This window comes from Hemitrygon akajei, chromosome 10, assembly GCF_048418815.1.
Source record: "Hemitrygon akajei chromosome 10, sHemAka1.3, whole genome shotgun sequence".
NCBI lineage: Eukaryota > Metazoa > Chordata > Chondrichthyes > Myliobatiformes > Dasyatidae > Hemitrygon > Hemitrygon akajei.
This window is the reverse complement of record NC_133133.1, coordinates 25,921,312-25,945,471: the sequence shown is the minus strand read 5'-3', so window position 1 is coordinate 25,945,471 and position 24,160 is coordinate 25,921,312. Positions and strand designations below refer to the sequence as shown.

Here is a 24,160-nt window from a genome sequence, read left to right as displayed (position 1 = left end):
AGGTAGATTGGGAAACTCAGGTTGGTGCTAGATTACAGGAGGAGGAATTTCTAGAGTGACTACGATGTGGCTTTTTAGAGCCGTTCATGGTTGAGCCCACGAGGGCATCAGCTATTCTGGATTGTAGTTGTACAATGGCAGATGAACTGAATAAGTATTTTTGCATCAGTCTTCACTGTGGAAGACACTAGCAGTATGGTGGAAGTTACTGGTGTCAAGGGGAATGAAATGTGTGAAGTTACCATAACTAGAGAGAAAGTTGTTGGGGAAACTGATAGGTCTGAAGGTAGATAAATCACCTGATCAGATGCTGTACACCCCAGGATTCTGAAAGAGGTGGCTGAAGAGATTGTGGAGACATTAGTAATACTTTTTCAAGAATCACTAGATTCTGGAATGGTTCTAGAAGACTGCTAAATTGCAAATGTCACTCCACTCTTCAAGAAGGGAAAGAGGCAGAAGAAAGGAAACTGCTCAGTTCTGGTCGCCTCACTACAAGAAGGATGTGGAAGCCATAGAAAGGGTGCGGAGGAGATTTACAAGGATGTTGCCTGCATTGGGGTGCATGCCTTATGAAAACAGGTTGAGTGAACTCAGCCTTTTCTCCTTGGAGCAATGGAGGATGAGAGGTGACCTGATAGAGGTGTATAAGATGATGAGAGGCTTTGATCATGTGGATAGTCAGAGGCTTTTTCCCAGGACTGAAATGGCTGCCAAAGAGGGCACAGGTTTAAGGTGCAGGGGAATAGGTACAGAGGAGATGTCGGGTAAGTTTTTTACGCAAAGAGTGGTGAGTGCGTGGAATTGGCTGCTGGCAACGGTGGTGGAGGCAAATACGATAGGGTCTTTCAAGAGACTTTTGGATAGGTACATGGAGCTTAGAAAAACGGAGGGCTATGGGTAACCCTATTAATTTCTAAGGTAGGGACATGTTCGGCACAACTTTGTGGGCTGAAGGGCCTGTACAATCGTGCACAATCTTGGGGATGAATAAAGTATCTATCTATCTATCTATCTATCTATTGTGCTGTAGGTTTTCTGTGTTTCTATAAGCCAGTTCATCAGACCTCAGTGGTTGGGAAGATGTTGGAGTCGATTATTAAGGATGAGGTCTTGGGGTACATGAAAGCACAGGATAAAACAAGCCAAATCCTCAAGAGAAAACCTTGGCTGACAAATTTGTTGGAATTCTTTGAAGAAATAACAACCAGGATAGACAAAGGAGAGTCATTTGATGTTGTATACTTGAATTTTCAGAAGGCCTTTAACAAGGTGCCTGCTATACATGAGGCTGCTTAACAAGCTATGAACCCATGGTATTGTAGGAAAGATACTAGCATTGATAAAGCAGTGGCTGATTGGCAGGGGGCAAAGAGTGGGAATAAAGGGAGCCTTTTCTGACTGGCGTTCTAGTGGTGTTCTACAGAGTTCTGTGCTGGGACAGATTCTTTATACTTTATATGTCAATGATTTGGATGATGGAATTGATGGCTTTGTTGTAAAGTTTGCAGACAATATGAAGATGAATGGGGGGCAGTTAGTTTTGAGGAAGTAGAGAGGCTACAGAAGGACTTGGGTTAGGAGAATGGGCAAAGAAGTGGCAGATGGAATACAGTGTCAAGAAGTGTATGGTTATGCACTTTGGTAGAAGAAATGAAAGGGTTGATTATTTTCTAAATGGAGAAAAAATACAAAAAAACTGAGGCGTAAAGGGACTTGGGAGTCCTTGTGCAGGATTCCCTAAAGGTTAATTTGCAGGTTGAGTCTGTGATGAGGAAGGCAAATGCAATTTTAGTATTCATTTCAAGAAGACTAGAATATAAAAGCAAGGATGTAATGTTGAAACTTTACAAAGAACTGATGAGGCTTCACTTGGAGTATTGTGAGCAGATTTGGGCCCTTTTCTTGGAAATGATGTGCTGAAACTAGAGAGGGTTCAAAGAAAATTTGCTAAAATAATTCCAGGATTGAATGGCTTGTTATATGGAGAGCATTTGAGTAGAGAGTAGTGAATCTGTGGAATTATTTACCATAGGCAGCTGTGGAGTCTAAGTCTTTATGTACATTTAAGTCAGAGGTTGATGGATTCTTGATTGGTCAGGGCATGAAGGGATGTGGGGAGAAGGAAGGAGGTTGGGGCTGAGAATTAAATTGGATCAGCCATGCTGAAATGGTGGAGCAGACTTGATGGGCCAAATGGCCTAACTCTGCTCCTGTATTTTATGGTCTTATAGATAGGCCAAAGGGCCTGTTTCTGTGTGAAGTTTCTATGACTGACAAATTTATCAATTCATAAGCAACTGAAAGCTGTTGAGTAATATTTACATGCCACACGGTTGTCATGTACTGCAAATAGACATGAATATAAGATCAACACTTTCCATTGGACCTGATGTCCACTGTAATAATCTTGATTTGGAAAGGCAGGTGAAAAGCCAAATGGGAAGACGTTCTGAAATAATGAAGCAAATTTGAATATCACTATATTCAGATTGGTGTAAGAAATATACTATTAATTTTTTTAATCATGCCTGCATTTTCTGCAGATAATTGTAGTATTTCATCTGGACAATTTTGGTATTTATGTCATTTGGCTCAGCTTTGACAGAAGCGGGAGAAACAACATTAGCTATTTGCAGGCTAAAAGGATTAGGACACAGGTGGTTTGTGCATTGTGCTGTTTTACAATATAGCAGCTCTGAGACCTTGGCTTTGCGCTCAGCAAGTAATAGTCTGTTAGAGGTGTTTATTCAGAAAATAATATTGCATTATAATTCCTATATAGAATAAATACAGGACATACAATACAATCATCTTTCTTTACATTCTTTGTGCCACTGAGTCAATACATTCTATTTACAAGCATCAATGCAATCTATGTTTATCTTTAAACAATATAACATGTCATCTTTGGGAGGTGGTTATACAGGACCCAACCCCCTTTTTATAGGCAGTAGGACTTTGGACTGTGTTCCTTTTCCACAATAGTCTTTACTATGGTGGCTGCAGTGAATTTCAGTTCATTCCTCAATACGGAGTCCTGCACTGTGGAATGTTATAATTATCAGCATTCACTTACAGGCACCTTATTGCACTGAAAGACATACATGCTCTGAACAGGATCAAGTGTTGGGAAATGAGCCGAAGTATCAGGCAAAGGACTATTTATACAGAGAATGTATCAACAGGGACACTTAGAATTGTTGAGTCGTGGAGAGCCACACACCTTGGAAGTAGTCCCTCCAACCTGCAGAATCCATTTTTATCATCACCCATTTACAGTAATCTTAGACTGATCTTATTTTCCCTACATTCGCTCACATCCCACCAATCGCCCTGTCGATAACCCTCCTCTCCCATTCCAGCACCCCACCACCGATTCTACCACTACTATTTATATTGACCAATTAACCTGCCAATGAAATGGGAAGAAACGAGCCCCCAGAGGAAACCCGTGTGGCCAAGAGGAAAAATTCCACACAAATAGCACTGGAGATCAACACTGACCCTGGGTCACTGGAGCTGTGCTTTTTCGTTGGATCTCTGTGCACATTTACATTCTAAAGAACATGTAAACATGCTTATTTCCTTGTGCTCAGCTGAGAGAGGTTGTTTGGTAAATGTTGGAAATTCATTGTGCAGGAAATTGAAATCTAAACATGTATACTCTCAATTCACAACGCACCAATACTGTTTAAACTATCATCTCTTGTTGTAGAGTTGGCCAGATAAGAACTGCTATTGATTCTCCTAACATTCGCAAACTTAATTGACCCCTGTTTTGAATAAATGGTCTATAGTAACTAAGTTTCAATAGTAGATATTTAGCATTTGGCCTACCACTTGTCTATAGTTTCCTGTTTTGTTTTTTTTAAGTAGTGGAGTTACAGTTGTCAGAGGGTAAAGTGAGGAGGGTGTGGATTGTTTGACCATGGCCAGCTTAGGTTTTGAGTTGATACCAAATACAGTAGATCTCTGCTCAGGAAGTCCTGGACTTCTGAACACAGCTCCTCCCCCAGCCCCCATCCTAAAGTCCAAGATTCCATTGAGTTCACCGTGGGAATAGTGACTTGGTGAAGAGTGCCCAGGTACATTTGCACCAATCTTCTGCTTTACCCAAGGTGGACTGATGTATGAGTAGTGACCCCATGTATGTTATTCTGAGAGCAAGGCTCTGGTATACAAGGCCAATGTCCATTCTTGGTGCCAGCTTCACCTCAGTGAATGCCAGTTAGGCGTGGACCATCAGCTCATTTTGCCTTCTACAGTTGGGGAGGAATGTTAGTTGGTGGATGGCAAGTTAAGGCAACAATCCGGCCCCATAGTCAAGAAAGTGGTGATTTAAGATGTGAATATGATCACGTATTCAAGTTTCTGAATGTATGGAAAGCATGTCTTTTTTAAGAAAGTAGATAATAGAGACTATTTTAAAAAATATTCAATGTGTTTGTATTAAGTATTAAACATTTCCATCATCACTTAGGAATTATTGTCTCAGTGAATAAGTTGTTGTTTGCTACCCAAGTGAATCATCATGCGACAACAAAATTCTTAAGTTTATTAAAAAGTACTTCATTAGATAGAGTGGTTTAAACTGTCGTAGCCCAAGTCTTCATCACACCCTTCACAGATGTATTCAACCAGTACATTTACTATAAGTTTTATTAAGGTTTATAGTTTGCAATTTATTGGCATTCCCCTTGCCTATCTATAATTAACTCTTGATATCCAGTGGCCAAAGTCTAGTACCTAATAAATTGAGCAAACTAAGTCAAGAAAGATTTTTGAAATACATATTTATCTTCACATCAATCTGCATTTTTCATATTTGGTTTAATTTGTTCAAATCACTTACATTTTGATTAATAAATACTGTTTTCACTTCTTTTTTGCAGTACTTTAAATGCGGTGGGTCATTTGCATTAATAACCCTGGGGACTTTGGGTGCATATTCAGCTTTCACCATTGGCATTACTCAGTGGAGGTACTGTGGAACTAACATTTGCTTTTTACTTTTCTTCATTCACACTAGTGTCCTTTTGGTGGCAACTTTGTAACTTCAGCATAATTTCTCATTTGTAGAACTCAGTTCCGAATCAAAATGAATAAGTCTGACAATGATGCTGGCAATGCTGCAATAGATTCTCTACTGAATTATGAAACTGTGAAGGTACAATGCTCTGAATTCAGTTCTGTTAGATTCTGAATAGTTTTTTAAAACAATCTTTTCCCTTGTTCTAAGAATATATATATATACACTTAAAATTCTGGCACCATTCTGCAAAATTTCATGTAGTACAGAAATGTAAAGGTTGAGACCATTCCCCCTAGCATGAGCTGTATGTTATGATTGTGAATACAATCCAGTTAGAGAAAACATGAATCAGTCTCTTTTGATTTTCTGAATAGCAATAAACATGATCTGGCGATAATATTTGTGTCTATATCCAAGATACTCTGAAAAGTGGGTATTTGGCCGATCCAAAAACAAATGCTTCGGATTTCCATGGAAAGTCTCAAGCATGAAGCTAGTGTCCTGCCCATGGGAGGATCTGGGCACAGATTGGTGCTCCTAGTGAAACAGGAAATAATTTCAGAAAATATCAAAATAATTTAATTGTGCAGTAAGTCAGAAATGTACTGCATTCTGAACAACATCCTTCAGATGTTTATTTATGCTTCGTACTATGTAACTTATTCGCTCTACATTTAATAGACCTTAATAACTAAGTGAGTTATTGATTGACAACAGTGCTAAAATAAAAATTCCAATTGCAGTATTTCAATAATGAGAAGTATGAGGCAGAGAGGTATGATGGATTCTTGAAATCTTATGAAGATGCGTCTCTGAAGACTACCTCAAGTCTTGCAGTATTGAACTTTGGTCAGAATCTTATCTTCAGCCTTGGTTTGACTGGTATCATGTTACTTGCAAGTCAAAGAATCTTGGAAGGTACTGTTAAACTTATTAATGTGTTTTATGCTTGATAATCTGCACTTTTCTTTCTTGTTTTCTTTTGGGAAGAACTCCCACGTTCTTCATTAAGGTGCAGTTTCTATAACTCATAAAAGGCCTGTTAGAGAACTTGGATTGTTTAGTGTCGGGAGGTAGCTGATTAACACCTATGCTGTGGCTGTGTGTAAGATCACAGGTGTGATTTAAGTACTGGTGAGAATGCTGTTTCACAATTCTCAATGAACATGTTGATTACATTGATAAATACACAATTAAGTTGATTTTTCTGTGGACAATCTGACAGGCTGGCAGTATTCAGCTGGCAATGGAGATGATACCAGTGGTCAGAAAAAGAAAGAAGCAAATAAGTATGTGAAACATATGGGATTAGACAAATTAGTTCTGTATTGACACCTCTCTCCCTTTATCTGTTACGGAAATGGAAATAATTGAAACTTTTTTTTGATGTGCTGGGTATCCTTTTATTAATTGTCAAATGCAGGGGTAAAAAAAATCTTAGGATTTCATTGACCAATAAACAAGCAATAATCTGAAAAATTTAGGATCTACTTCTTGCAATGCCAAAATTCCTCATGTAAGCATACCTAATGCTGTGACTGCATTTCAGTAACAGTGTATAAAGTGCTTGTCAGACATTTTATTTAACATTGAATTGTTTGATTATTATTTCTCACCAGCTTCCTTTCTATCTGATTCAAATGAAATGAAAAAGCGAGTGTAACAGGACATGCTTTAATATGCCAGATTTCTAATTATGATTAATATTGTCTTTTACAGTATAATCATATGTCATTCTGGATAAAGAGTTAGGTAAACTCATCACCATAAATTGGATAAGCAAACATTTAATTCCAAAATATTTAAGATAATAAGTTTTTTGTTTGTCTTGCTTGAGCTGAAATGGAAAAGCAGAATGGAAATTTCTTGTAATGTTCCATTCACTTTTGTAGGTACACTGACAGTGGGAGATCTGGTGATGGTAAATGGACTACTTTTCCAATTGTCTCTTCCCTTAAACTTTCTGGGGACTGTGTATAGAGAGACACGGCAGGCACTGATAGACATGAACACATTGTTTACTTTGCTAAGCATTGACACAAAGATTAAGGTAAGATGGTGCAGTTTTACAAAATTAGTGATGTAGGCGCTGAACTTTTAAGTTCTGAATTTTTAGACTGAAATTTATATATGATCATGTAAAAATTAAATAGATTTTTGATTGAATATTTAAAGTAAATAATCCAGTAATTTCCAATTACTGTATCTGAAGAGGCACCATGGGTTTATTTTTGTAAACTAGATGTAGTTATATCATTGGATGTAATGCAACTTAATGGTTCTTTTTGTGCTTTTCTAGGAGGCACAAACAGCTCCACTACTTCAAGTTATTCCTGAAAATTCTACCATCACTTTTGATGATGTTTACTTTGAATATCTGGATGGCCAAAAGGTCCTTGATGGAGTATCATTTGAAGTTTCTGCTGGGAAAAAGGTGGCAATTGTAGGTGGTAGTGGTTCAGGGTAAGTATAGTGGTAGTCTTTAGAAATGTTTTCTAGATTTTTCCCTTTTTTTAAATATCTATGTTTTGCATGCTTTTTGTATGTTTTCTCCTACTCTTATATGGGAGTGACCAATTACCTTCCCCACTGGTTCAGTGCTATGTTGAACCATTGGTATCATTTGGATAGGTATGGACAAGAACTTGTACCAGATAATTTTTTTTTTGCAGAAATGTACTTCAATTCTTTTCTTTCTTCACCTCTAGCTTACTTATGCCTATCACTATGTGGGGGCATTTGGTAATTAAATTTTCAACAGCCTTTCTATCTGCAAACTTTCCTGGTTTTTCAAAACATCTTTTTGACCAAAGTCATTCACAGTAAGGAAGTTAATTAATATCCTGGTACAGTTGCTGAGCAACTTAATTTGATGTATTTTTTTAAAGTAGTATTCTTATTCCTAACATGTTTCACATTATAGAAGCAAAAGAATTATTGTTGTTTTGTAAAAAAAAAAGACTGTTAGGGAAGATACATGCAGGATTATTCTGAGTCTCTTAAAATGCAAATAATAATTATGCTAAAAACTAAATGAAGTATTGGATGAAAGATGGCTATTCAACCCATCCATGTTGGTGTCATTCATTAGCTAGATCAGTATCTCCTTTTGCCCTTCCCTCTGTGCCTGTCTAGCTTCCTTGTAAAGCATTTGCACTGTTTGCCTCAGCCTCTCTTTGTGATCTCCCGTTTTACAGTTTTGCAGCTCCTCAGTAGAGGAGTTTACTTGCATACTCTGTTGGGTTTAATAAAGATTTATTTTATATTTGTGATTCCCCTTTTGGGACTTCATCAAAAATGGAAGCTTTTCCCACTACATGTATTCTTGAATACTCACCCATCGGACAACATTTTGTGTTCTCTTTTCTAGAGAAAATATTTCCGGTCTGTCTAGCCTTAATTCTGATTTCTTCATAATAATGTATAATATCAGAAGTTTCTGTATAAGTGCAACAGAATAACTTCAAAATGCACTCCGGTGCCTTTTTGTTTGCCGTCTGATAACTTATTGCTACTTTCAGTGTTCCCGTTAAGACTCCTCTTTGTTTCTATAAATTTAGATTCTATCTGAGCAGCGTGTGATTTCCTGACTTTTTTCACCAGGATGCACTGTTGTGCACTAATCTACATTAAAAATTATTTGTCGTTGCATGTCCAGTCTTATAAAACAAATGTGACAAACTTTATCTTTAAATTTACTGTCAGTTTTAAAATTATTTCTGACGCCCATCACCAGACCTCTGTACAGGCAGTCCCCGGGTTATGTACGAGTTCCGTTCCTGAGTCGGTCTTTAAGTCGGATTTGTACATAAGTCGGAACAAGTACATCCGGTATTATTTAGCGTCAGTCAAACGTTTGTCTTAGTATATAGTATATATTTTACCTTTCTATGCATACAAAACACTTAAGAAACGTATGTATTCCAATAATTAAACCACTGCGTTGCTTAGTAATAATTGTAGCTTTCATCGGGGCAGGGCCTTTCACATGCTCCATTATTCTAACTTTATCTGTTATCCTTTAAAATTGTTCCAATTGTTGACCGACTGTAGCCTAACGCTTTTCCAATAACCGATGGCGTTTCACCTCTTTCCAAACGCTTTATTATTTCCACTTTATTTTCAATCGCGATCGCTTCCCGTCAATGGACCAGAAACACTGCAGGTGACAGGTCCCGACCTGCGCTGGCTCCCAAGGTCCGCTGGGTCCTAAGGACCACGGCACTGATTTCCCCAGGTCCTAAACTCCACCGCGCTGAGACAGTTTAAATGGGACAAGTGGGGGCTGTGCTGGATGTGAGTATTTGATCCTCCACAATATTCCGCATGGGACTTTAAACAGGAGGTGGCAGTGTTTTTTTTTACAAGGTCAAGTTGCGAGCTCGACATCAACCCAGCACGGATGGTACGGGAGTCACTGGATCAACATCAACCTGTCACGGGAGCGGTCTGTCACTAAATCGAACTCAGGAACCTCCGTTCTCGAGCCTGGTGCTGATCTCCTTGCACCACCAGCCGACTGGAACAAGGGGGGGAGGGGTGTGGGATCAGGGTGAATCTTACTATGTAAAATTTAAGCCAAATACAAAGTTAAACACTCAACACAGTGTCAACGGCAGAAACTTAAAATGGCGGACGGCGTCCTCCTTCCTCGGTTCGTAAGTACGAGCTGTCAGTAAGTTGGACGTTCGTAACTTGGGGACTACCTGTATTATAGAAAAGGTGAATTAAAGTATTCCACCTCTAAGCACTATGTAATTCCACAACCCAGATTTCAATGCCGTCTTAGTAGCTATATTTGTTTACTGATTTGTATCCAACTTGCAACCAATTCTGTTACTTGACCCTCAGTTCTGCATGAGTCTTCTGAATCTTTCTATACCATTTAGTGGTACCCCACTGAATGTTACAGAAAGATTCACATAAACTTGCTTAATCCTGTACTGTTTTTTTCTTCTACAATCTAGTAAGGCTGATCTAGTCTGCTTCCTCTAGGTAAGACTGACTAGACGGTTATCTGTTTTTGATATTCTATTTTTTATTTGTAATTTGTATTCTCACAAAAATGTTCATCTGTTTTCTTAACACCAACTTTAAGCTGACTGCCCTATAATCTTCTGGACCACTTTTTTAAAAATAGAAAACTGATATTAGTTTTTTCAGGTTTGTTTCAATACTTGTGAATATACTTCGTCTGGATCAGTATCTTATCGCAAAATTTATTATTAATAATTTGTATCTGAATTATCATTGTATTTTTTAATCTTTGAATGCTTGTCCACCTAATTATTTACTAGTGAGACAATCAAGTTTATAGTTCTGAAAATGATGGGAAAGAATTCTCTCATACAGTAATTAGTCATTTGTACTGTCGACTCATTTGCATTCATTTTAAATAACAGTACAATATTTATCCTTTGAATTAGAAAAAGTACAATAGTGAGGTTGCTGTTCCGCTTCTATGAACCTCAGAAAGGGAACATATATGTGGCTGGCCAGAATATTAAAGATGTCAGTTTGGAAAGCTTACGGAAGGCCATTGGCATTGTACCACAGGTAAAGATCATCATGTGACAAAACAGCTTTTTAAAAAAATCTGCTCTTGCATATATTGTGTGCAGTTAAAACTTTATTTATGCAGTTTCCAAATCTAGCCTCAAAGTGAAGGAACATCTGAATCTAGATCTGATATCCTTTGACTTTGGGGAGAAATGCAAACTGATGTATAGTGCTAACTTGCAGAATAGTTGTCATACTCAAAACAAGTGAATAAATTAAATTGCATTGCCTTAAGAAAATTATCAGTCGAATTGTTACGCACAATAGTGGTCTGAATTATTCTTGCTTTGGGCGGTATTTTGAAATTGGAAGCCCAATTTGAAGCTGACTGCAATGACAGATGGTAGTTTGTTGTTTATCTGATTTAGAATAACTTAGTTGCATAAATGCATTAGCTATGATGAGATGTTCATGCAGTATTCATCTTGCATGCTAATCTTAGGATTCAGGAATGCATTTAGTCCATTTTCCATTTTGAAACACAATTGTGTTGGCTGGGATACTAGATGCCGTGTTTAGATGCTGTAGGCTTTCTGCGGACATTTCTGTCCAAGTGCTCTCTTTGAATATTTTAAAAGTAGTGATGCTGGAAAGGCCACAACACTGGCTCTTGTCATTTCCAATGATGTACTTGCTTTTAAGCACTTTAGGACACTTTTTCTGCAAGGAGTAGAAATAAATATTGGGACTATTATGTAACATTTCTCAATCCTTTGGCCATTGTTCAGTGTCACTGCAGAAAGTTGGTTTGTACACTGTTTTTTCTACTTGAGCAATGGCATTTTGGATCTTTGGAGGAACTGTTAAAACTTATGAAACAATAACTTCTCCACAACAATAAATAGAAGAGACTACAGTTGCGTATTAGTGAGTTTTCATTACCAATTAAGTACCTCGCCAAATCTCCCACACTGTTACTTTCACAAATTACTTGCACAAGATTTTGTCAGGTAAATGATTATTGAAGAAATAGTGAACTTAAAATAGTCTGAATTATTTTAGGGGGACTTTGTCAAAATTTTTATGGATATAACACCAATTGTACTAAAGTATAACTTTCTTTGCTTATTGTCAGAATTTTACCATCCAGCAAACCATACCATCTATTAATTATGATTTATTTTCTATATAATCTTTTCTGATGAAAAGTCATCATCCAAAAATGGTAGGTTTCTTTCTGTCTCCAAATTCTGTCTGACCTGCTGGATTATTTTCAGTGAACCTTTTATTTCAAAATAAGTATCATCTTAAACCAGACGTTATCAAGGGACTCCATTGAAACAATAGTAAATACATTCTTTTATGGATTCCACTTTAAATATACTCGATGATTTGGCCTCCATAGCCATCTGTGACAAAGAATTCCACAGATTCACTACTCTCTGGCTAAAGACATTTCTTCTCATCTCTGTTCCAAATGGGTGCCATCTATTCTGAGGCTGTGCCTTCTGGTCCTAGACTCACTCCCTATAGGAATCATTCTTCCTACATCCGCTCTATCCACACTTTTCAATATTCAATAGGTTTCTTTGAGATTCTCTCTCTCTCCACCCCCTTCTCCCAAGTCTTCTAAACTCCAGTGAGCACAGGCCTAGAACCATCAAAAGTTCCTCAAATGTTAACCCATTCATTCCTGGTATTCTAGTGAACCTCCTCTGAACTCTTTCCAGTGCCAGCACATCTTTTCTGAGATAAATGGCCCAAAACTGCTTACAGTACTCCAAATGTGGTCAAACCAATGCCTTATACAGCCTCAGTATTACATCGTGACTTTTATATTCTAGTCCTCTCAAAAGAAATGTTAAGATTGCATTTGCTTTCCTTACCACCAATTCAAAACCTGCAAGTTAACCTGTAGGGAATCCTGCACAAGGACTCCCAAGTCCCATTGCATCATTGATTTTTGAATTTTCTCCTTGGCCTACTCTGTTATTCCTTATACCAAAAGTATATGATCATGCATTTCCCTATACTATATTCCATTTGCTATTTCTTTGCCTATTTTCCTAATCTAAGTTCTTCTGCAGACTTTATGCTTCCTCAACACTATCTGCCCCTCCTCCTATCTTCATATTGTCCACAAAGTTAGCCACAAAGCTGTCAATTCTGTCACCAAGATCGTTAACATATAATCTGTAAAGAAGCAGTCTCACCACGGACCCCTGCAGAATACCAATTGTTTCCAGCTACCAACCGGAGAAGGTTCTATTTCCACTCTTTGCCTCCTGCCAGTTAGCCAATCAATCATCTATCCATTCTAGTACATTTCCTGTAATACCACGGGCTCTTGTTAAGCAGCCTCATGTGTGGGCACCTTGTCAAAAGGCCTTCTGAAAATCCAAGTAAACATCTACTGACTCACCTATGTCTGTCCTGCCTGTTATTTCCTCAAAGAATTCCAACAGATTTGTCAGGCAAGATTTTCCCTTAAGGAAATCATGCTGATTTTTGGCCTATTTTATCATGTGACTCCAACTACCGTAAAACCTCATCCATAATAATAGACTCGAACATCTTCCCAACAACTGAAATCGGCTAACTGGCCTATAATTTCCTTTTTTCTGCCATTACTCCCTTCTTAAATAGTGGAGTGACATTTGCAATTTTCCAGACCTCTGGAAGCATTCCAGAATCTAGTGATTCTTGAAAGATGGTTACTAATGCCTCCACAATGTGTTCCACTACATCCTTGGTTATAAGAGGATATGGGTTTTCTGTAATCAAGATGTTTTATTTTTGGCATAATTTTGAAAATGAAAATATCAGGTTTAACTTTAATAAGGTGAAAGCTCTTCTGTCTATTATAGTTTCATACTTGTCATTGTGTCCAATTGATATTTTAAACGGGTTTCTTTTACATTTGGCTCATCTGCTCCCACTTTCACCAAATTCAAGGGGTAGCCATGAGCCCCAGCTATGCCTGCCTTTTTGCTGGCTGCATGGAACAGTCCTGGTAATGCTCCCCAACTCTGTCTGCTCTATTTTGATGTCTGCATTGGCGCAGATTCACGTACCCATGCTGAGTATATCATTAACTTAGTTTCCAAGTTCCACATTGCCCTTAAATTCACTTGGTCCATTTCTGACACCTCTCTGCCCTCTCTCAGTCTCTCTGTCTTCATCTCTGTACACAAACTGCCTACCATTATGAATGAATGAATTAAATTTTTATTTTGGTCAGTACAAATATACCAAAAAGCATAATTTTCAACGATGATTTCATAAAACAAAATTAAAACAGACCGAAAGGGTGTAGGCTGAAGCTACAGCTTATTACACCTACCCCTCTTACTTATACAAAAACATATTTGGTGTCAATCATCACATCAAAACAAAAATTTCATAATCTTCTAACACAAAATCCAGTTCCAAGTATCATTTATTTACATTATCCCATTCATTTTAAAGCATGTATTTTATATTTGTTCATTAAATTATTTTAAAATAATTTTTTAAACTTGTTAAGTGTGGTGCATGTTTTTAAATTCTCACTACAACTGTTCCATAGATTCACCCCTCTGACTGAAATATAATGATTTTTTACATTTGTTCTTATCCTTTGTTTTTGAAATATATATGTTCCTCTCAAATCATGTTGACTTTCTCTCATTTTAAACAATCTTTGGATACTTTGTGGTAACTGTCCATTTTTTACTTTATACATAATTTGTATTATTTTAAAATCTACGAAATCTCTGAATTTTAAGGTATTCAATTGAATAAATAGTGATTTGTTGGCTCATAATAACTTGTCTTACAATTCACATGGCTTTCTTTTGGAGTCTTTTGTAAACCTACTGATTTCCATGGCTATCTTAACTATACTTCTTCCCACTCTGTCTCCTGAAAAATGCGATTCCCCTTTCTCAATTCCTCCTTCGCTACTGCATCTGTTGCCAGGACATCAGGGTTGTCCTCCATCCCCTAAGAATGGGGTTTCCTCCATTTGATGCTGCCCTCATCCACATCTCCTCCATTTCCCAGACATCCACGCTCACCCCTCTTCCCGCCACCCTAACAAGGATAGTGTTCCTATTGTCCTTACCTTTCACCCCATGAGCCTCTGCATCCAACAGAATGTTTTCCGCAACTTAAAATTGGCCAAACATTTTAATTCCTATCCCCATTACCATTCTGACATGATGGTCCATGGCCGCCTCTCCTGCCATGAAGAGGTCACTCTCAGGGTGGAGCCACAGCTCCTCATGTTCATCCAGGTAGCCTCCAACCTGATGGCATGAACATTGATTTCTCCTTTTGGTAATTTGTTCCGCTCCACTTTTCTCTTCTATTTCCCACTCTGGCCTCTTACTCCTCCTCCTCACCTGCTTATCACTTCCATCTGGTGCCCCTCTTTCTTCCCTTTCTGCTATGATTCATGCTGCTCTTTTATCAGATTCCTCCTACTCCAGCACTTTGCATTTTCCATCAATCACTTCCCAGCTTCTTACTTCACCCCCCTCACCCAACCACCAGGCTTCACCTCTCTCCTTCTAGTTTGTCCTCCTCCTTCTCCCACTTTTTTTATTTTGGCATCTCCTCTCTTTCCAGTCCTGATGAAGGGTGTTGACCTGAAAATGTCAATTGTTTGTTCATTTCCATAGGTGCTGCTTGACCTGCTGAGTTTCTCCAGCACTTTTTTTGTTTTGCAACAGTCTTAATTTCCTTTCTGCATCCATAAGGAATCATTCCTGAAAAACTATTCTATATTAAATGCTCATTCTGAGAATAAATGAATGAAGGTTTGAATTACTGTCGGAAGCCCATTTTTTGTCACAAGAAATGGAGTCTGTAAGCAAAATTTTAATTAAGATTAAGTGAAACTCTTGTGATTGTTAAATGCGTTGAAAATTGAAATTACTTATTTTTCTTGCCTGATAGGATGCTGTTCTGTTCCACAATACAATTTTCTATAACCTTCAATATGGGAACATCAATGCAAAGGCAGAAGAAGTATACCATGTTGCTAAGATTGCTGGCCTTCATGACTCCATTCTCAAAATGCCACATGGTTATAACACTCAAGTTGGTGAACGTGGACTAAAGCTTTCTGGTGAGTTAAACAACAACTGAAGATCCTAATTTGATTGTGTGGACATTGTTGTACCAAAACTTTTAATGGTTGAATTTACCCTGAATATGTTTGCTAAATTTTCATCATAGTTGAGGCCACTAGGTGGGGCTTGTTACCAATGAGACAATGTACATTTTCCATCTTTTATCTGTGGAAATGGTGACTGACCATTTAATCATTAAGTTACATTAATTGAGTTTCCTTTGGATTTTGGACTATGATGAAAGAATGAATAGCCAAGGTACGAAAAATAATAGCAGGTCAACAGCAGGATTCGATACTAAGTTTTCATCATGCATTCTTCTATCATTGTGTTGAAGTTGAAAAGTTTGCCATTATGTTGGCATGCAACGCAGTATGGTAACTGCTGGCGTTGAGCCATGGTGAATCAGTTGTGTATAATGAAATTAAACCGTAAGGATTTATTTGCTTAGGCTGCACACTTAAGGACAGCTACCCTATGCCTTGCACCACAGCACTCTGTCCAATTATGACTCCATGTCAAAGTTATCCCTTTTGCATCTTTGACGCTGAACTAGCTTTGCCAAATACATCTTTAAATAAACTGCGAGCAGAATCTGCCTTGTCTGCTTATCTACTGAGGATTAACCATGAAATTATGAATTACACCCAAAAGAGTTCTGCAACATTTTTAACTTGAATGTTGGTTAGAAAATGTTCCCATAATGGATTTCTTTCATAGTTTTAATGTTTGTAATTATGCAAAGGTAAGAATTGCTAAGCATAGCTTCTTGAAACACAGTACAATTTCGCCATCAATGTGTGCCTGCTCCTGGGACTTAATGTTTTTAAAATTGCCAGCACCTATGTATTCTTTACACCCTTCCTGCCACCTTGATCTAGAAAAAAAAGTTTTAATTTTGCATTTCTGAATAACTTCATTGTGGGAAATTGTCAGCCCTTCCAATCTACAAAATTAGGTGTTGTGCGAAAAATAAAAATGCTGAGGATACTCAGCAGATCAGATAGCACCTGTGAAGAGGGGATAAAGGTATTGGCTGTTTAATCTTTCATCAGATAGTGACATCAAGATGAAACATTAATTTTGTTTCTGTCTCGTAAGAAGTATTAGGTATTTGCAACACTTTGTTTTTATTTCAGGTTTCAAGCATCTGCAGCTTTTAATTTTTCCCAGTTTGTTTTTCAGATATAGAGTTGAGCAAATGACATAGATGCTAAAGATACTCTCTACATTCTCAGTTTTGGTGGGGGGGGTGAGGGTGGGGAGAAAGATGGAAGAGCTATCCCATATGTCTTGCCTAGTATTGATTCCTCAGTTAACAACACCTTTTTTTAAAAAAAAATCATTATATAATTTCTGCACATCCTCACTGCCAGATTTCTCTCCCTAGGCTAAATTACTAGTTACAAATCAAAATGATTCACAGCGACAAAACATTGATTCTTTACCAAACAATGTAGCATCTGCATAAAGAAACTGGAGGCAATTGTGTGGAGGATTGTTTGTTTTCTCTGCTAAATTTAAAAGAATAGAAAATGAGATTTTTATCCTTCAGGTTCTTGAATAAACTCATTTCTTCTAATAATTCTGTTGTCATTTTTTCTTCCTCACTGACCAAAAGTAATGTTCCGATGAATACTTTAGATACAAAAGGATGTAATTACTAAAATTCTGTCATGTTCACTTTCCTTACCAGTTATTGGGCAATAATTCCAAAACTTAAATACCATCCAGAAGTGTTGTTGATACAAGTAATTCTGGTTTTGGAAAAGTTAGAGCAACCACCATCTTGGAATATTTATGTAACTACGGATGATACATTGCTTTGGTCTTTTCTGTGGTCAGCAACAGAATAAGAAGTACTTTTTTCTTCAAGAATATTCCATGTTACCACAGGTTGATCTTGCCACTTTAACATAAAGAGCACTGCTGTTCACTGAATTCTTCATTTGTTAATGTTTAAATCTCTGTCCCCAGACTAACGATAAATCTGAACTCCACCCCCTTCCCAACCCTGCCACTGAAGAGAAACCATTCTTTCTATTTAGTAACTCTGCTTAATTCTTGCAGATAGAATATCCATTATTTTTGTTTATGTTGAATGAGAATTTCAAACATGTGTCATTTGTGCTAGAAATCCTACTGTTAAAATTTTGCAAGAGATTCTTGTTTTGGTAAAATATTGTAACTTCCAAAATGTAACCCTAGTGAGCACAGTCACAAGATTATCTAATGCAATATGAAACCACACCAGTGTAACTTGATACGAATGGTAAATTGTTCTAAGCTTTCAAATGCCAGTTTATAGTTAAACCTTCATATTAAGATGTTTTTTCAAAACACTTTTTATAGTGCTTTTACTAGTTAAACCCATCTACTTGTGCTTCACCCTCATGTGTGGCTTCTGGAAGAACCAGATAACTTCAAATAGATCATTGTTATTCTAAGTGTGGTCTTAATCTCTCAGGTGGAGAAAAACAAAGAGTTGCAATTGCTAGGACAATACTGAAAAACCCTCACATTATATTGTATGATGAAGCTACGTCGTCATTAGATGCCATAACTGAAGAGGTATGTTTTTCTGATCAAATATGTAACACCAGATCAAAACCATCTCCAGTGCTACTGCGTAATAATGAATTTTATGTAAATTGTTTTAATTGGGATTAATTCAACCTCATTGATTTTTATGCTAAGGTTCATTTTTGAATAAGCTATTGTATTCCATTTTGTTTAAGTTGTGTTGTTTTGAATTTTCTGGTTTTCAGTTTTCCTTGCACTAATGAGTGAACCAATTTCTACTCTCCACAGAATATTCTCAATGCAATGAGGGGCTTGATTCAACATCGTACATCTGTGTTTATTGCTCATAGGCTTACTACAATTGTTGATGCAGATGAAATTCTGGTCCTGGATAAGGTAGGCTAACCACATTTCGAGAATGCTTCAGAGCATATTGCTAATAAGTACTTTATCAATGGCCAAAATCCAAGCTGCAGTTTTTCCAAATATTATCTTTAGTAATCGTTGACCTCTGTAGTTTCCAGTACATCGAGTCCCTTGTTTCAAAGTGAATTCCACAGCAGTTAAAAACCTGGCACCTTCACGAAAAGGAGGGAAAGCAACTGCAGATTTACTCAGCTCCATTAGTGACCCTTTATAAGCTACTCAGTAAATGCGGGGATAGTCTATCTTTGTTATTCCACAAAATGAACACCTGCTTTGGAGTTCTTCATTCTTCCTCTTGTCTCCAAACTGTGAATATAGGGATTCTCAGCTGTGAAGACAGGGCATACTGCAAATAACCTATGGTGCCTTCACAAAGTTCACCAGATATTTTGTTGTATTTTTATAAGGAGATTGGAGCGCATAGTATTAGGCCTTGTGTGCCTGGTTAAAATCAATTTTTCAAAATTAATTTGTCTATCATTATGTACATTCAGTGGCCACTTTTATTAGGTACGGGAATGGAACCCAATGTGGTCTTCTCTTGCTGTAGTCCAGTCACTTCAAGGTTTGACATGTTTTGTGTTCAGAAATGCTCTTCTGCCATGCCACTGTTATAATGTGGTTATTTGAGTTACTGTCACCTTCCTGTCAGCTTGAACCAGTCTGGCTGTTCTCCAATGACCTCTCCCATTAACAAGGCATTTTCAGCCACATAACTGCCGCTCACTGAATATTTTTGCTTTTCGCACCATTCTCTGTAAATTCTAGAGACTGTTGTTTGTAAAAATCCCAGGAGATCTGCACTGTCTGAGATACTCAAACCACTCCCCAATTTGGCACCAACAATCATTCAAAGATTTAAAGTATATTTATTATCAAAGTGTATAAGCAGTATACAACCCTGAGATTTATCTTCTAACACACACAGCCATGACACAAAGAAGCACCATGGAACCCATTCAAAGAAACCATCAAACACCAAACGTGCAAAAAAAAAAAGAACAAATCACACAAACAGCAAAAAAAAAAGTGAAAAACTCAATACAAAATATCGAACCACAAAGTAATTGAAACAGTTTAGGAATGTTCAGTTTACTGCAGTTCAATTTAGCACTGTGTTGTTTGTTGACTGTAGGCTGCAGAGCCAGTTTGTTCCAATCAAAATTGCACAAAATAGCAATAAAAACAAAGAAGTAACCACAAACCAGGAGCATATCATAACATGAGCTACAGAGTCCAATCCTCAAACAGCATATATTTAAACCTCGCACAAAAACCAAGACTCCAGCACCATCTTCCGGCAGCATTGAGTGAGAGGGACTGCAAGCAGACAGCGCTGAACACCCACTCAACTTCCGCTCTCGTCCTCGTTGATTTCAATCTTGCTTGACGCTTTGATTGGCAAGAAATGGAGTCAATCCTGGACTTGCACCCTGTCTCCAGGCTTCTTGGCCTCAAGTCCACATGCTCCATTCGAAACCTCCTCAAACTCTCTCGGAGGCAGCAAAGCATGAGATTGCTCAATCAGCCCAAAAGCACACCACCAAAATGTAAGTCGGTTCCAATTGTGGAGAATCATATTTGAAAGAAGTAATAGTAATTTCCACAGTCAAAGTCACTTAGATCAAGTTTCCTCAGCATTCTAATGTTTGGTCTGAACCACAACCGAACTTCTTGACCATGTCTGCATGCTTTTGTGCATTGAGTTGCTGACACATGATTGGCTGATTAGATATCTGCATTAACAAGCTGGTGTACCTCAGAAAGTAGCCACTGAGTGCATTTGCTTTTCATAATCTGAGGTCCTCTGGATAGGCAGCAGGATATACTGGTAAGTTTGTCATTCGACAAGTAACCAGGAGGTTTGGGCTAACAATTTAGAGTTAAAATCACACTGTTGCAGTTCAGGAATTTAAATTGGATAACAACGACCAAGGATTAATGTGAATACCCATTCTGGTTCACCAGTGTCCTTGTCAATCTGGTTCATATGAGATTCCAAACTTAATCCTTAAATGTGTTCTGGAATAGACTAGCAGCCCACTCTGTTCAGCGAAAACAACAGATGGATGATAAATAACGTCTGTGCCAGAGATGTTCCTATCCTGAAAACTGCATAAGTAACATGATGAATCAATTGTTACGTTGAGGTACTCATAATTTTGTCAGTTGTCACTAACTTGGGTCTTGTGATTTTTGTATTGAACTTCGTAATATCTTAATGATTTTTGGCAGGGTTAACTGACCACATATGTACTGTATAAGTAGGGCACACTTATTAAATTTGGTGCTACAGGTGAAAAGTGAGGTTGCATCTTTGGTACAGAGAAACAATCTAATTTATTTTGCATGTCCTGATAACTTGTACCACTTCAAATAAATCTTAATGAATGCATTGGGGGGGGGGGGGGTGTTGCATAGTAAGGAAAAATCAGGATTGAATTATTCCTAAAAATTACTTCTGCATTTAAAAAAAAATAAAAAGCATTCACAGGATGGTAGATAACACTTAATAAAAATAACTAATACCTGAAATAGGTTGACCTGGCAATCCTATGTTCCTTACAAGTGGTTTTTACTCATGGATGGGGCTTCCATATGATTGTATCAGCAAATAATCTAATAATTTAAGTTTTTGTATATTGGTTGCCAGCTTCAATCAAGTGGGCATTCAACTCAACTTTAGTTGTACTTTTACTTTGTAAACTCATTCCAGGCATCTGTCATTTTATATAAATCAAATACATTGGACTCTGGTTAATTGGGGCAGCTGTTTATTTGGGACAACTCAAAGAACAAAAACAAATCTAGAAAATAGCATAGATTCTGTTTGTTTATTTGGGACAAAATGCCGCTTAATTAGGACAGGACGCTGTTGCCAAACAGTTTCTACCAAGCATCAATCACAGCATGCTGTGTGGCTGTTAAGATATTACACCATGCTTAGAACAAACAGTTTTTAATTAGCATCACTTGCATGTGATTGTTCAAAAGAAGTTATTTTTGTCACTAATAGTTGGTAAGTAATAAGCAGTAAGACAATTCATAATTGTTTTGCTCACTGTAGCTTCTAGCATTGAGGCTTGGAGATACGAGAAATGGCCATGAGTGAAAATGAAACGATTTAACTACTTCAAGTTAAGAACCACAAATAATTTGAAAGTATGAACAATCGTCTTATTGTTACAATGAAAATGAGGGTTTGGAGGATGCAATAGTCTAAAGCACTGTGTCTGCATTGATTTTGTTAATTTGTGGTCAATCAAAAGAAAAAGCAGTATGCTCAGGATGAATTTCTCAATCAGTAACTATTAGCAACAAATACAGTTTTATAATACTGTAGTAGAATTAGCCGTAACTTGTTCTATATAGTATTTAAGTACAGTTAAATGTTTGACTTTTTTAATACATTTTTAACTATTTCCATGAAACTTTGGCCTCTTAATTGAGACATTTTGCTTAAAACTTACAAACCATATGGGTGGATCATTACTAACATCTGATAACAAAGCTTTGTTTACTCAAGTACAAGTCTCCCAATGTTTTTATGACTTTTGTTTCTAATTCACTGCAGGGTAAAATCGCAGAACGGGGAACCCATTTGTCTCTCTTGAACAATGCCAACAGTCTTTACTCTGAGCTGTGGCACACACAAAATAGCAGAGTGTTCAACAAAAATTCCAGTAGACAAGAAGTAAAGAGAGATGTGCCTTCCAAGGAAGAGGAAAGAAGAAAGTTATCAGAAGAGATTCTGAACAGTGTCAAAGGTTGTGGAAACTGCTCTTGTTAAAAATATTTTTATCTAGTATTCGGCAATTTGCACTGGTAGAGTTGTTAGATACCAATGTATAAATAGACCATTTTGAACAGCAAAATGGGAGAAACTCCTTTTTAGTAAAGATTTTTTTATTTTCGTAAACAAAATGGTTGAAATATTTTTGATTGGTAACCCTGATGCTGAGGGTCCTTTCATGGAACAACAAATTGAAAATTGGTATCAAAAATCTATCAAATAAATATTCCATTGCAGCATCCATGTATTTCCTATGTATAATTTTCAAGGAATTGTACATAATGGGGGATTTTCATGCATTACAGGTGTCTTTACTGAATTTCTATAATGTAGTGCAGAACCAATACTGTATCAGTATTGGCATGGGCCGCATTTTAGGAATAGTCATTGGAAGCTAAACTAGTGTTTGTTTTCGCCTATGACTGTTGGTAGTAACATTATAATCCTTGAGGAATAAATTGTGTAAATATTTAGAGTTGGATTCTGGTTTCAACATACTGTATTACCTATTGTAAAAGTTTCCAATTGGGCAGTCTACTAGAATACATAATGAAATAAGCTTGGGAATAAGACACAGCTGAACATTTTTTTCTTCATAAACAATATTTACTAATAATGCACATTTTGAACTTTGTTTACAGTCCTTTTATAATACATCCAGAATTATTTAAACAGCCCATTGATAATTTATTAGTCATTAATTTGAGATAAGATGCCAATATTTTCAGGGAAAGTTTACCATTATAAAGGCTGTGAAGGAATTTGCCTCGGGTTATCTCTTGAGCTGTTTAGCCTGTATGTGTATTTGTTATGCTGTTGATTAAATATCCTACAATTCTGTATAAATTCCTTTTCAGTCATCCACCTCTGCATTTTGTTCTTCATACTAAATACCTGTCTCAGTTATTTGAGAATGAAGGTGGCACTGTGTGACAAGTTACATAATGATAGGATGCGAATGCTGTCCTGCCACCGTTAGTACCTTCTATAGTTTTTTTGTTTGGTTTGTCTTTGTTACCTGGTGGTGGGGTGGGGTGGTGAAGGAATTAAATAACTGTAATGAAACTGTTACTTCGTTTGGATGTTTAACGCTCACCATCATTTGCACATTGTGATACTAATCTATACAAAGCTTTTTAACAACTTCAAATTTATGATAATACCAAAATGCCAGAGTGATTTTTATGATCATTTAGTCTGATATAGAACTGATTCAGTTTTCAGTCTTGAATTCAGTTGATCTCGGAGTTCAACAGAGTAACCAATTGAATTATACTTTATTCATGTTTCTACTTCCACAACAAGGTATTGTACAAACTATTTTATTCTCTCTGAAACTAAATGTATTATGTTTTTAACTTCTTGCAATAGATAAAGTAAATGGGCCAGTTTCTCCGGCAGTATACTCCCTAGGCAGTGGGAAATATTAAATAGCACTGTGATTTTTTTTGTTCCCGTTTTAATCTTGGTGATTAAATGCTGATCCAAAATCACATTTTTTTCTATAAAAAGTTATTTGATTTGTGCCTTTTCTGTTTTTACATTATGAAGTATGCTGTTGCATTATTTGATCCCAATCGCTTCTCTTGCCCACTGTACTTAGTTGGCATTGCTGAGTATTGAATTCCTGAATGGTGCTGAGTGTACAATGAGCCAAGTAGAATGCATTGGTGCTTAGAGTAACTGTGTGAAGGGGATAGTCACCAAGTTCTGAAGACTGCCTATGATTGGATGAAGCACTGGGAAAAGCAGTGTGTGTATTTGTGA

The 24,160-nt window shown here is 37.1% G+C and overlaps 1 protein-coding gene across 1 annotated transcript in view; it reads left to right on the top strand.

Annotated features, from left to right (window-relative positions):
- Positions 1 to 23,886, top strand: part of abcb7 (ATP-binding cassette, sub-family B (MDR/TAP), member 7) — a 70,138-nt gene extending 46,252 nt beyond the window's left edge. Inside the window, exons 6-15 of the mRNA XM_073057931.1 lie at positions 4,896 to 4,984; positions 5,083 to 5,170; positions 5,779 to 5,953; positions 6,928 to 7,085; positions 7,335 to 7,498; positions 10,462 to 10,591; positions 15,476 to 15,647; positions 18,119 to 18,222; positions 18,463 to 18,570; positions 22,175 to 23,886. Coding sequence (XP_072914032.1) covers positions 4,896 to 4,984; positions 5,083 to 5,170; positions 5,779 to 5,953; positions 6,928 to 7,085; positions 7,335 to 7,498; positions 10,462 to 10,591; positions 15,476 to 15,647; positions 18,119 to 18,222; positions 18,463 to 18,570; positions 22,175 to 22,390 — 1,404 coding nt within the window. The 3' untranslated portion in view covers positions 22,391 to 23,886. The remainder of the gene's footprint in view (positions 1 to 4,895; positions 4,985 to 5,082; positions 5,171 to 5,778; positions 5,954 to 6,927; positions 7,086 to 7,334; positions 7,499 to 10,461; positions 10,592 to 15,475; positions 15,648 to 18,118; positions 18,223 to 18,462; positions 18,571 to 22,174) is intronic.
- Positions 23,887 to 24,160: the final 274 nt, after the last annotated feature.